Here is a 13919-nt window from a genome sequence, read left to right as displayed (position 1 = left end):
TTCAGCCCCCTCTTGTGTCTGTGAAGGAGCCACTTACAAATATAACATGTTTGCTGACAACTCAGCAATATGATGCAGTGGCAGCAGTTTCCCACCAGAGGTCAGACCTGAGCTGCACATTAATCCACCATTTTATGCAGGACTAACCTCCGAGCTCTGTGAACCCTCTTCTGTTCGCAGCTGTCCTATTTTGTATTGTTTTGTAATTTTGTGACAGGTTTGCGTCTTGTGTGGAAACACGCAGTTTGAATAAAATCACGTTGAATGAAATAGAAATCAGACTAAAAGCAAAAAAAAGCTTTTCCCACTGAATTTTAAACAGTGAATTAAAATCAAAAGCTTTGACTTCACAACACATGCACTTATTATTTACGAATTAAATAATAATAATTAAACTGGAATGTGTGGTAAATTCCTCTCACTTCCTCTCTTAACAGAGTTGTAATTTATTAGCGCCCCCTTGTGGATGATCTGAGAATGAGTTCAGAGTTGCACCATGATGTTAGGTTAGGTAGTTATTAATCCCCAAGGGGACATTTTTTTCGCTACAGCAGCATACAGGAAAGCAATAATAGAATAATAGAATAATAAAAAGCAATAAAATAACAGTAAAAAATATTAAATATAAAATGCACAGTATATACAGTACAGTATATATATATATTTTTATATACAAACAATCAGTTTTCTTTGCTAGTGTGGAAACCCTGTTTGCATTAATGTTTGCACTCTGAAGGAAACTGGGTCGGTAGTTTTTCCCCGTTATCCTGCTGATGAACAGACACACGAACACAATAAACCACACCAAAAACATAACCTCCTTGGCTGAGGTAAAACTGAATAAGTATGACATAGGACAGTCTGTCGTTCATAATATAAATGAGACATCCAAAGGATGCAATTACGCAATCATATTTCATGTAATTTGAGCAGCACGTGTCATAAAATGTGTTAAATATAACGTCTATATAAACAATTTAGATAATGTTTATGTTGTACTGACCCCCTGTACAGTAATAATGACTGATAATGGAGCCACATGTTGCAGCAGCAGAGTGGCATGAAGGTTATTACAGTCAGGTTCAAGTGATAACTCAAGGAGACGCAATTGCAAGAAAACTACAGAGGAAAGTTCAGGCGTCCCTGTGCAATCTGCAACCATCAATATTCTCCTTTTTTTTTTATTTCTTTGAGGAAGTATCTCCACTCCTAAACAAAGCAGCAGGTGAAGCTGTTGGACAGCAGCTCACTGAAATGGTCAACGGGTAGTTTTAAGTCTTGTTTTTCCCGCTTTCTGTGCAATAATTTGCACGTCTGAAACTAAACGTAAGGCAGGTGTCCAAAAAGGTGCAGTAAGAACAACGGAAACTGAGTTATCTGTGTTATCGGTGAATCTGCTGATTATTTTCTGAATTTTAAAATCAATTATTTGGAATTATATGTAAAAAAACAACAACAACAACAACAACAACAAAACAACGTATTGTTTTGGCCAACCAAAAAAAAAAGTTATTCTGTTTCCAGTGATGTAGAACAAAGAAACTCTGAAATGAGAAGTCGCAACTGGTGTTTATTATTTCCTTTAGATAATAATAATTATCTTCTTAACTGTGTAACTGTCTAAAAAGATAAAAGTGTCGTTTTAAATGTGTAGATAGTGCACTCTTGAGACTAACTGTACTTCCCCCCAGCTCTAAGTTTCAACCTTCACCTGGATAAATCATGTGGACTGCAGGGGGTGAAAAAAAAAAAACATGTTAAGCACAGACAGGCAGAATATGGCGCTTCCGGGTACGGCTACAGTCATGTGACCACAAGTCAGCCAATGAGAAGTCTTTAGCGGTTGTCAATACACTGCCGTGTTAAATTCATGCAAAGCAGCAGGAGCGACACAAGGGGAGAAACTGCGGACAAACATGCCGGTGAAAACAGCAGCCAGCGGTAAGTCAGTGGGTTATTTGGCCCTTAACGCATCGATGGAGTCGGGTTGAGTTAAGTGGGAAGATGCAGCTGGGAACAGCTGTCTGTATATGACGGTAGTAATGAACCAAAAACCAAAGAGAGGTAGTCACGTTTTCTTCACGTTGTATTTAATTTCAATAAGGAAATTGTTTTGTAATAATATTCCTATGAGGCGCACGCCATTTCTCTAGTAGGCTACTCAATAATAATTTTACTTTTCGCTATTAATTAGTTTTTCCTACCCGTCTGTCTTTTGAGTTAATTCAGTTCATAAACAATATTTCACATTGTGAAATTATGGGTTCTTTTGCAAATTCCCGAAGCGGTGGCTTTTTTTGTTTTTTTGTCAATCAGCTAGTTAACCGATAATGATTAAGCACTGACTTATATATTGACTTTATTACACAGGCTTAAAGAATAATCAGGCGCCGATAAGGGATGAATGAACAAAACGTAATCTAGTAAATTAAATTAATTGTCCGACAGTGGTGACTGCATCAAGTTAGTGAAGCCCAAACACTGATCTAAAAGTTTCTCATTTAAACAAAAATCAATAGCCAATAAATAAATGAAACACTCGGTGAAATGTAACCGAGAGCTAAGAAGTTATCAATTAGATCATTGTCCAGCAATGTTAAGTAACTACAGTAATGTAATTCTTACATTTCCACAAAAAAAAAAAAAAAAAGAAATTTCAATCATTTTGATAGTCAAATTAATGTTCAAGCAAAACATTTTATGCTGAAAGGTGAAAATAAATCTTGTTCCAGCTTCTCAATTGTGAATATAGTCTGTTTTCCATCCTCTTTTTATGGTAATAAACCAAATACAGTCGGTGGTCTTGGACTGTTAGACATGAAAAGACAAAGAGGGCAGGTTGATCCCCAAGAATTTGACTGAAAAAGTGCAAGAATGGATGATAATAGGATTATGAATAATCCTTCATCTGTACATTTTGCACCAGGCTACACTGCACTTAGGTGATTACTGTACCATGGAAAAACAAAAAGCTGTTAGAGACGTTCATGTATTAAAATACACAGAAAGTTGAATTAACTCAAGTGTTTGTTGTAAAATAGTGTTTTTTTCTATTTATGAAAACACGTCTGTGACAAACATATTAGTTGTTTTCTTAAACTTGATCACAAAAAATGTAATAGATATGATAAAAACTAAAGATCCGGTGTTTAAACTATTATTTTGCAGGCCAGCTGTGATTGGGTGATCCTTTTTAGAAGAAACATTTAATCTGTAATCTCCTGGCGTCAAGTATCATTTTTGAAGATTTAAAAAAAAAAAAAGAAAAAAGAAGTGTCTTACCATCAACAGTAGGCGAAGTGTTAACCCGCCTTGAATGTTTACTTTAGTCATGAACATACTCTATTGTTCTACCTGGAAGATAAAAAAAAAACAACAACAAGCTGTTTACATTGCATGTATTGTTGTGTTTACAGACAGGAAGAGAGCTGAGGGGAGAACAGCAGGCAGCGGCAGACAGGTAAGAACACAACACTTTTTACACCAGAACTCGCTGTCACTGCCATCATTCAATAAAACAGATGGGTGATAAAAAGCAGGCAGTTAACAGCAGCACAACACAATGAGTCACAGCCAACACCGCAGGCACAGGCCTTTCATCTGCTATTTAATTTGACGTTTTCTTTTTTTTGGGGGGGGGGGGTTTTCTGGTGTGATTCATTTCACTTCTGGTGTTCTGTTTTTGGAGGGATAATGTTTTAAAAATGTAGGTTACTGTACAGTAATATGCACGGTATATTTACAATTAAACTGCAGATACTCTCACGGGTGTGAAGCGTGTAATAAAACCTGCCTCCTGCTACTTCAAGGAGCTACAAATCCTCCTGTAAATTCCAGTTGTTTTGGTGCCGTGTTCCTGTCTGAATATGCGACAGCTTTATTGTTTTTGTTGGCCAAAGCACACAGTTAAAGCTTTTGTCTCTTAGATCTTCAACTAAATGTGACATTTTATGTGATCAGGGCAGGATGTTTTTTTTATTTTTATAAAGTTTGTCAGCATTCCTTTCTTAAGACTCAAAAAAAGAAAACATTTACTGGCATTTCAGTCCTACATCCTCATTAGAGTTCAAATTAAAGTAATGTCTATTTACAAATCTTTTCAAAGACTGAATTTTTGCCTTCAAAGACGTTATTCTGGTGTCAGAAGTGTCTGATCTTTCTGTATATTTGTCATAGCACATTGTAACATGTGTGATTTGTGCTTGAAATACTTTTTTATATAAAGTCGATCCGACCTGACTTGTCTGCTCCAGAAGGTTTCCACCTGGCTGCCTTCTTTTATCTGTCTCTCCACCGAGACCCGTCCTGTTTGCCGTGTTGTTCTTTGCGACAGGCTCAACCTGACGAGCTGCATTTGTTAGTTGCTTTTATGGAAAAGCCCTGCAGGGAGCTAAGAGACAACAACAAATAGTAGATGATAAAAAAAAAAAAAAAAAGTCAAGGAGTGTTTTGTTTTTTTCATCAGCAGAGAAGAGGTGACTCTTTGTGTTGTAATATGAGCAGAAAAATATAATAAGCGTGTAGTACACTGGGGAGTATTTACATGTGATTTCATGTCCTAGACTTAAATTCTTGGAGAATCAGTTTCTGGGTAATAAACGAAGTAAATAAAATGTCCTGATGAGGATCGGTGCTTGAGAATACGTCGTTGTATTTGCATCTGGGAGGCGTGAGCCCTCCTCTAAACAAATGCAAAAACAGATGGCTGAGACATTGTGTAACATTGTTCCCACATTTGCCATGGCTGGTCAGAGGGCAGCCGGGGTAAAAGCTGGCATTTTAAAAGGTCTGGTGAATGTGACATCAATCCCTGGATTTAATTCCTGCAAAGTGAACTGATCCAGTTTTCTCTCAGCGTGGCTGCCTCACTGCTAGAAAAATTACTCAAGAGGCTTGGTTCAAAATCAAACACGTCGGACATTTTATTCTTGCAAGAAGGAGCAACTACATGCACCCTCAGAGAGAGGTGTCCAGCAGTGCTCCCCCCCCAGCAGTCCTCTCCTCCGCACTCCTCCTTTTCCAGGGCTTTCCTTAGGGCAGCTTTGATAAACAGTTGACAGTCACCCCGATTCCCTTTGTATCTGCTTTTGTCTGGTAATACTGATTTGATTGTAGGTCACAAGATAAGGACACGGGAGTCGTCAACTAGACGCTGAAAGAATCACTTGCAAATAAGACAGAAAACAAAGGAAACTTTTCGGATCCTCCTTGACAAGAGACTTTCTGGAGCCACAGTGCAAACAAGAGGAAGGGACAAATCCTTTTTTTCCCCATCACTCACATTTTGCTGTTACTTGGACTGTATTTCTTTGACACCGCTGGTACATTTTACTTTTAGTTTTCCAGATAAACTCTTTTATCTGGATCCCACGTCATCTGTCATCTATGGTAAATAAAAATATCAAGCACTGCAACCACAATACAGATCATGTGGACTAAAATTACTGACTGACGGGTATATAACTTTGATGCTTTTTGCTATTATCTTTATTTTGTATATTTAGGAAGTAAAAATGTGATGACTCTTTAGCCAGTTGATTTTACTTGATGATTAAAAATACCCTCTAACAGTGAACTACAGTAGTTATAATCATCAAGAGTTAAAGCCTAGTTTCATATTTCCAATAATATGTCATTTCTGGCCGTAATATGCTTACGATGCTCACAAAGGAGAGTCTCTGCACCGTGTCTCTCCTGCTGCCTCATTTATTTTGCTCCCCGGACTCACTTTTTCTCCATACTGGTATTTCACCTCTCGCCAGACCCATGTTGCTAAATGCCTCACACTTGTGAAAACATAACCCCTTCAAAGCCCCAGTGAACTTCATGCTCTTGGAGAGACACCCTCACTGGTTTCAGTAACAGCCTTGCTATTGTTTTAGAGACATTTTTGCACCATAAGAGGTTTCTGTGGGAAATGCTGTTCTCAACGTCATGAGATCACACTGTATCTTGGGAGTAACAGAGGGGTTTATACACACTTGTTGCTTTTTCTCTTCCCAGGAGGGTCCTGGCGGACTGTGGGACTCTGTGAAGAAAGCTGCGTTTGTCATTGGATCTGGGATCTTATTCTTGGCTGCATTTGGCAACTCACTGACATGGTAGGATCTCTTGACAACAAACCAGCAGCTTGGCTTGACAGGAACCTGAGGAGTGGCCAGAGGCTATTATGTCATTGCAGAGCAGAAAGGACAATAAAGGAAGGACAATCAGAACCAGATAAATGGGTTCAGGGCAGGAAAGACAGGACAGAATAGGCCTGGACCAGTAGGACTGGATAGGACAGTACTTCTAAGCTGTCACATGCAAGACAATGTAGAAAAATGCATAATCGAGGACATGACGTGGCATAAAATTATATAATGTGACAGGACAGGGCGTGATGGGATTAGATGTCACCGTAAATGACAGGACCAGACGTAACGTAACTATGTGTGATGACACTGAACATGACAGGACTAGACGTGATGTGACAGGACGTGTTGGGACATGGCAGGACTTGATGGAACAGGACAAGACTTAAATGGGGATCGATGTGTCGGTACTGGGTGTATTTTGTTTGTTAGGGTGTGACTGGATATTGACCAGGACGTTTTACAATTCAGGTCTTTGCTAGGTGGTTTCTCCAATATTTCTGGACAGTTGCTAAGGCAGTAGATGATTCCTGGGTGGTGGGTTGGACAGGGAAGGACTAGGCCATTGGACAAGACAGAGCATACGAGCACAGTGAAGGATAGGATAGCATAGGGAAACGTAGTTGAACAAGATAACGACGGGGTGTGTTCGAGTAGGTCCTTAGGATGTGTGGTTTTCAGAAGAATTGTTTACCTTGAAAGAAAACAGTCTTGTGAACATGAAACTTGACAATGACTCTTCCTCCAGGCACCTTCAGAAATTCTGGGGAGCATCTGGAGATTTCTGGCAGAACCAGTGGACCAAGTTGTACCTGGCGTTTGAGGGTCACAATGCTACTTTGTTCTACTTGGGTAAGAAATAACAACTGCTTAGTTTTGATTTTGTTCAAGGAAAATTGACCTGTCGAGGAAAACTACAAGAAACGGCAGGCAGTTTCTGACATATCACGACAAAGTTGTTGTCAAGCCAAGAACAATTATGGCAATCTCTATTAGGATGCAGTGAACCTCTTCAGTCCCTATAATAATACCTGCACTTTGGGTATTGGACAGTACTAAGTACCGATCTCATACCAGGGTTTAATGGAGCTTTACGCCTCACTGTAAACAAGCAGCCCAGGATCATCGTGTAGCACTCCCGCCAGTCCACTAGAGGGTAGCGTGTCTTCGTCACAGTTTGCATCACCTCGCCGTTAAAAGTAGACCCCCCCCCCCTCCCCCCCACGAGACAGGTCATCTGATGGAGGTTATGTGACGAACGTCATGGGGCCGAGGTCATTTAAGGAAGTAAAAAGACAGAACTTGAGTAAAAAGAGAGCCTCATAAGACGGCAGGTGTGGTCGTGGTGGCATAAGTCGTGGACTTTCACTCGGGGCGCCAATGTTCAGGTCCAGGAGATTTTGGTGCATAACCCCAACCACGTGTCTTTTTTTTCCTAACCTTAACCAAGTTTTATGTTTTTTTTTAGGCCGCAGCGAGGCAAACACGTGATAATGGCAAGCTACCCTCTAGTGCAGTGATTGGTGTATCACATGCTTTTGCGTTATATTGGATTGGTGTAAGAGACTGCGATCATTCTTTTATGTGTTAGGTAACATCGGACTTGACTTCACAGCGTGAAATACGTTCCGACAGCTGATGGTTTGTTGTTAGATTCCTCTATATTCTTTCGAGCGAAACGTCTGGGCTTGCTGTTACACTGCTGGATGTGAACGTAGAATTGAATTGAATTGATTGGGAGCAGCTTGAATGACGTTCTTTGTATCAATACATACTTAGCATTGTGAAACACTTGAATATAAATGGTTTCATTGATCTATAAATATATTTCCCACCATTCATTTATTTCTATTTGGAACTTGGCTGATGATGGCCAGAGGAAAGTTTCACAGTAACACTGCGACTGTGTTGTGGAATTAGAGGACACATGATTTCATCTTCTGAGAGACTAATAGGACTTTGGTTTGAGAGTTCTTGGGCTGCACAAAAGATCACCGAATACCGTGTTTGTGTAGCATTGAGAACATCTGTCTAGCTCAGTCTGGTATCAACTCACTCACTTTAATGAGTTATATTGTTGTTGTGTTATGAACTGGTCAGCTGTTTTTGTGCATTGGCAGGTGTTCCTTTCATTCAGATATTATCTATGTAGGACATAAAGTGTCTCCCTGATATGATGTGCATTACAAGATAAAGCAGAGTTTTTCTGTATTATGTCAAAGTAATGGAGCACACAGAACAAGTCATACACGGCGCAATACAAAATGAAACACAGCAAGGTGTACTGTGTGCAGATACAATGTGATGACAGTGGCTTTGATGTAATCTAAGGACTTTTGATAATGTGTTTACAGACTGAAGATTTATTTCTCAGGCCCAGGTTAACGGGATGAATCTTTGACCGGGGCCCTTTTCTCAACAGGCACTATGTTGGCCCCCTTTCTGTCATTTTGGGTGTCAAATGCTCTGCTCTTATTGGTGGACACCACTGGTAAACCCTCCTTCATCACTCGCTACCGTATCCAGGTGGAGAAGAATAACCCGGTAAGATCCACGCACACACTACGAACGCTATCTCTTATTTGTCTCTCTCTTGTTTTGATTTTGTTTACTTTCTTGCCCACAAGATCCACAGGTGCCACTTTTGAGCCCAAATAAATAGGATTTGCAAATATTATCATGTTCAACTTTTTTTTTTTTTTTTAACTTTAAGATAAATGTTATCATGATAATTAAGATTATTCATTGGTGTGTGCATGTTGTTGAACCCATCTGTAAATGAGCAGCCCTTCAGTGTTGCCGATGTGTCCACATCTGTCTGATCAAAGTCCTTTAACTGTGTTTGATCAGGAGATGTTGTTGGACAACAGAGAGATAAAGACTGACTCTATTGATAACCAGGGCCGGAAGGTTACTCAGAAAGTAATCACATTAGGGATTACCTACACACAGGGTGTAATAAAGATATCATTTTCATCTGTTCTCAATATCATTTCAGGGCGTTTATCTCTTTAAACATGAAGCAAAACTCTTAACTCTTTAGAGTTTTGCCCTCAGAAATTGCTTCACCCCTCTCTGCATCTGCTCTATTGAGTTCATCACCTTTATACAGTGATGTCGATTTTCAGAGATAAAACTTGATATCCTAAATGATGAGGCAATCTGCGACCGTCTGCTCTATCTTTAGTCGGTGTGGAATTTCTGTCTTATTACTCCCAGCAGAAATACCAAAGCCAAGCAACCGAGATTAGCCGTCTGAACTTTTAGTCGTAAACAAAGCCAGGATGTGCTGTTGTGTTGCAATAATAGTTATGCAACACCGCTTGTGGAGTTTATCTATGTATCTTAAATTAGATCATTTTATGTCGCCTGTCAGAGTCCCCGGTCAATCACAGCGGCATGAGGTAAAGCCATTATACTGTACCCGAGTTTAGCCGTTGTTTTGATTTAAACCCGATCAAAGAACAAGTGCAGCCCACTGCCCTTATCGTGTCATAATGAGGTTAGATTCGATTTTTCAAGTCCAGTTATGTTTAAAAAAAAAATTATTTAGATAAGAAAAGCTAAATAGATCAAAACGTTTATGTGCATGGGTGTTTGTTGTAAAGGGATGCACATAACATTTTTGATGATGTTTAGCTCTTTCATTGCGCTTCTTGTAAGACCCCTGGAAGAAAAGAGGTCGTGCTAAAAAAAAAAAAAAGAATTTCACATATATTTGTCACCAAAAAAAACACATTACATCCGGTCTTCTCTTTGACTCCTCTTGTCGTCTTCCAGGTGGATCCAGTTAAGCTGCGTCACGCGGTGAAGTCTGTCCTCTTCAACCAGGTGTTCATCTCGGGGCCCATGGTGGTGGCTGTTTACCACCTACTGAGCTTGAGAGGAGACCCCTGTGACCCGGAGCTGCCCACCTTCCACTGGGCCCTGATGGAGATGGCCATCTTCGCCATAGTGGAGGAAATTCTGTTTTATTATTCACACAGGTGAGGGAGATTCATTCATCTTTTAGTACTGTGACACATTAAACTATCTTCTGTGGAAAAGACAGGAGCCAGTGTTAATTATAACCTTTACACATTACTGCCATCTGGTGTTTGCGCACCTGTTTTCCCCCCATAATATATTATTAATAATATTATTTCCCCACACGTGTGCTGCTTACATTTTTCAGTCCCTCTAAGAAATCGCAGTATTTTGATTGATACTATTCACGCAAATTTAATCAATCTGCAATATTTGGGGGAAGTTGGAGGTTAGCAAACGTCGTGCGATTTGATTTCTTCAGAATAAAGGCACTTTATTGAAAAAAAGTTTATATAAACAGATGGTGCTGATTTAGCTGATTTAGCTCAGTGACAGTTTTTGTCTTAATTCGAGTGCCGTTCTGAACCACAGGTCCTTCTCACTGAAACTTCAGATGCAGTTGTTTAATGCATTGACTGGATTTTGACTCTTTTATTTTTGTTTTATTCTCTTAGGCTCTTCCACCAACCCGGCCTGTACAAGCATTTCCACAAACAGCACCACGAGTGGACCGCTCCCATTGGAGTTGTCGCCATCTACGCTCATCCTCTGGAGCATATGGTAAATGATCCTGCCTGCTTTTCATTTCATTTCCTGTCTTTATCTCTGTCACATTGCTGACCTCGCTAGATTTGAACATTGTAGTGCTGTCAGTGTGAGAATATTCAGAGCCTTGTTTTGAGTGTCGATAAGTGTCATTGGGACAGACACCAAAAAATGGATCCATCACATGTTGCATTTGCAAATTTGTTAAATACCAATAAAAAAAAACTTTCTTGGGTTAAAAGATGTAAATGGCAAAGTAATGAACAGAGAATTGTAAAAAGAAATACTGTTTTGTATTTTGGTTGTAAAATGTATTCAGAAGTTGCCTGTTATCAATACATTCACCTCATAAATCATTACACATTTCTCTCCTTATGTGATGGTATATTATTTGCTTTTAACAAAAAAAAAAAATACTCTTTGCAAACCAAGTGTGGCAGAGCTTCTTTAGTTTGTAAATTTGCTGGATTTTTTTTTTTTTTTTTTCGTGCGATTGAACGTACTGTTTGTTGTTTTTTATCGTTAGCTCTCCAACATGTTGCCGGTGGCAATCGGGCCGGTGCTCCTCGGCTCCCACATGACCACCACCTCCTTGTGGTACAGCCTGGCTCTGGTCAGCACCACCATCTCCCACTGTGGATACCACCTCCCCTTCCTGCCTTCCCCCGAGTTCCATGACTTCCACCACCTCAGGTAAGTCCACTCTTCCAAGAGTATTTAACTAGACCTTCCTTTTTATGTTTTGTTTTTTTTCTTTTCTTTTCTTTGCAGCGGCTTTTCAAAGCAATTTGGTGAATTTTGTTTCTTTAAAAAAATATATATATATTTTAGTTTTTTGTTTCTTATAGCAGCTTCTCAAAACTATTGGAAATGCTTTGTCATTTTTGTGTGTTTTCTTTTTAGTAAAATTGCAATTGCACTATTATTATTCTTTTTGTTTCAATTACATTTTCCAAATACAATTTTTTTTTATTCTTGTTTTTTGTTGCAGCGTTTTTGTTTTGGCAGCAGCTTTTGCCAAAAATTATAACACAATTTGGGGACCTTTATTTTTTTTGTTTAGTTTTTTGTTGACGTGGCTGTTCTCAAAATTTATATTGAAATTTTTTTCTTTTCTTTTTCTTTAACTACTACCTAATAAAGAAAGTCAGATGTAGTCACTTATGATAAGGTGCAGAGATGGAACTATTTTAGTTCTCACCTTTTTTTTTTTTTTCCTGAACTCAAAGAACCACTTAAAGCCACTAGATAAAAATCCTGATCATAAAAGTCATAACTTTACCAATTAGACAAAAACAATATAAAATACCCAGGCTACATCTTCTGAAAAATTTCTGTTTTACATTCTTTTTTAAATAATACACGTACTTTATGCACAAAACCAAAGTGCAAAATACAACTGGGAATATAAACTCGTAATTTAACACGTGATTAGACTGACTGAAAATGTTGGGAACCAGTTAAGTGTTATTTTTCCCTCTCAATTGTGAGTAATTGTTACTTACACGTCTCTCCTGGTTCCAGGTTCAACCAGTGCTTCGGGGTCTTCGGCGTGCTGGACAGGCTCCACGGCACAGACACCAAATTCAGGCAAAGCAAGCAGTATGAGCGCCACATCCTGCTCACCAGCCTCACCCCTCTGTCCGAGAGCATCCCTGACTCATCCAAGAAAGGCAACCCCTGATTTTTAACCTCAGACCTTGCCACTTTTGGGAGTGATGTAAGGGAGGGGGATAAAATTCACAATCAATCATGAATGACAATTAGATTTTGATGATATTTAATCTAAAAAAAAAAAAAAAATACTCTTTCAGACTGTGAAAGCCTGCTCGGACTCACTAAATGGCCCCTAACTTCACTTTAATGAAGTAGAAATGCACCTTAAACTTTTGTTCAGTTTTAGAAGTATGGCCTCTGTGTTCACCGCTGATATGAAGTCGACTGCCAGGGTGGCTATTTTCATCACGTTGCCACCCATGATTACATCTTCCCCTGACCTGGGAAGTTGCCTGTTTTTTTTATCCTACAAAATCCTGCTGTGATAGGTTTAAGAGTTTGGTGGTTGATACGAGTGAAAACAAAAATAAGCTGACTGCACTTCATAGTGCAGAAAGTCAGCTTTCTGTCTCCAGCCAGAAAATCTCAGATTTGTCATTCTGATTACATTTTCACTCGCACCAAAGTTTTTACTCTGTTCTTACTAGGTTAAACTGAACTGTATGAGGAAATCCTGCAGTTTAAATAAATCCCTCTATTTGTACTTGGTGTGAACCCCAAATGGTGCACCATTGGTATGAGAGAGAGCAACGAGAGTTGAAAATGAAAATCATTTAAGCATAAGCAGATTCTGGTTTTAATGGAACTAGTGGTCATTCAAATTATCCTCTTTCTGTTATTTGAAACTGTTGCATCATGGAAATGTTGATCATGTCCAGGATTGCACAAACTGATTTACGCTTGCATAAAAAATACGACCTCTGAATATGCTTTTACATTTCTACGTTAGCTTTAATGTAGTCAATTTCAAATACAGACATTAATCCTGATTAAAAGTACTAATTCTTAAAAGCATATTTTGTATTCTACCGAGTTTATTTTGTGTCAGCACTTCCAGCTCACCCTCCCACACTACTCTGATGCGTTAACTTACCACTTGGACTGGAGAGAATCTGTATTCTGTGGCAAAAGAAAGACAATACATTTGCACTCATTTGTCTTCAAATGTTAAATGTGTCTTCTTTTTTTTTTTTGTAAAACAAAAAAACCTCAACTTGAAAAAAAAAAAAATCCTTCCGTGATTAATGCAAAGTTAAGTATATTCTGATAAAACTGTTTAACAATAAAATGTTTTAAAAAAAAAAGAGAGAAGTAAATGCTTATTTTTTCTTTTTTGTGTTTGGACAGACCCAAAAATTAATTCCTGTTAAAGTCCCTCCTGACTATGACCCTACTTTATATCAAGAGTTTATACCTTACAGTTACTGAGAAAATTGAAGGCAAAGTTCACTTTTTTCGCATTTTGACATCGAAATTTCCTAATTTAAAATATTCATTAAAAATAATCCGCAATAGCTGCCGAAAAGCTTTGACTGGATTCCCGTTCAGGAGAATCTCGACTATGAACCTGAGTAATTGCATTGTGGCTCCAGAAAGTCTCTCGTCTTTTCTCTCTCTTATTTGCAAGTGATTCCTTTTTGTTTTACTTTCCGCATC

At 38.8% G+C, this 13919-nt stretch overlaps 1 protein-coding gene across 1 annotated transcript; it reads left to right on the top strand.

The window, feature by feature from the left end:
• The first annotated feature begins 1853 nt into the window (after positions 1 to 1853).
• Positions 1854 to 13579, top strand: faxdc2 (fatty acid hydroxylase domain containing 2). The gene is made up of 9 exons (XM_069174879.1): positions 1854 to 1941; positions 3417 to 3460; positions 6004 to 6101; positions 6883 to 6986; positions 8557 to 8678; positions 9915 to 10120; positions 10616 to 10721; positions 11233 to 11399; positions 12231 to 13579. The coding sequence occupies exons 1-9, from the start codon at positions 1917 to 1919 to the stop codon at positions 12388 to 12390; spliced, it is 1032 nt and encodes a 343-aa protein (XP_069030980.1). The 5' UTR covers positions 1854 to 1916; the 3' UTR covers positions 12391 to 13579.
• Positions 13580 to 13919: the final 340 nt, after the last annotated feature.

This window comes from Embiotoca jacksoni, unplaced genomic scaffold (genome assembly GCF_022577435.1).
Source record: "Embiotoca jacksoni isolate LCO1_2020_lvr unplaced genomic scaffold, fEmbJac1.0.p SCAF_62, whole genome shotgun sequence".
Lineage (NCBI taxonomy): Eukaryota > Metazoa > Chordata > Actinopteri > Embiotocidae > Embiotoca > Embiotoca jacksoni.
The sequence above is the reverse complement of the archived record's forward strand: the minus strand, read 5'-3'. Positions and strand labels throughout refer to the sequence as shown.

Coding starts and splice junctions, on each gene's coding strand:
- faxdc2 (XM_069174879.1), top strand. CDS start 1,917: ATGCCGGTGAAAACAGCAGCCAGCG. Junction 6,102..6,882: donor TTTGGCAACTCACTGACATG/GTAGGATCTCTT, acceptor CTCTTCCTCCAG/GCACCTTCAGAAATTCTGGG. Junction 10,722..11,232: donor CTCATCCTCTGGAGCATATG/GTAAATGATCCT, acceptor TTTTATCGTTAG/CTCTCCAACATGTTGCCGGT.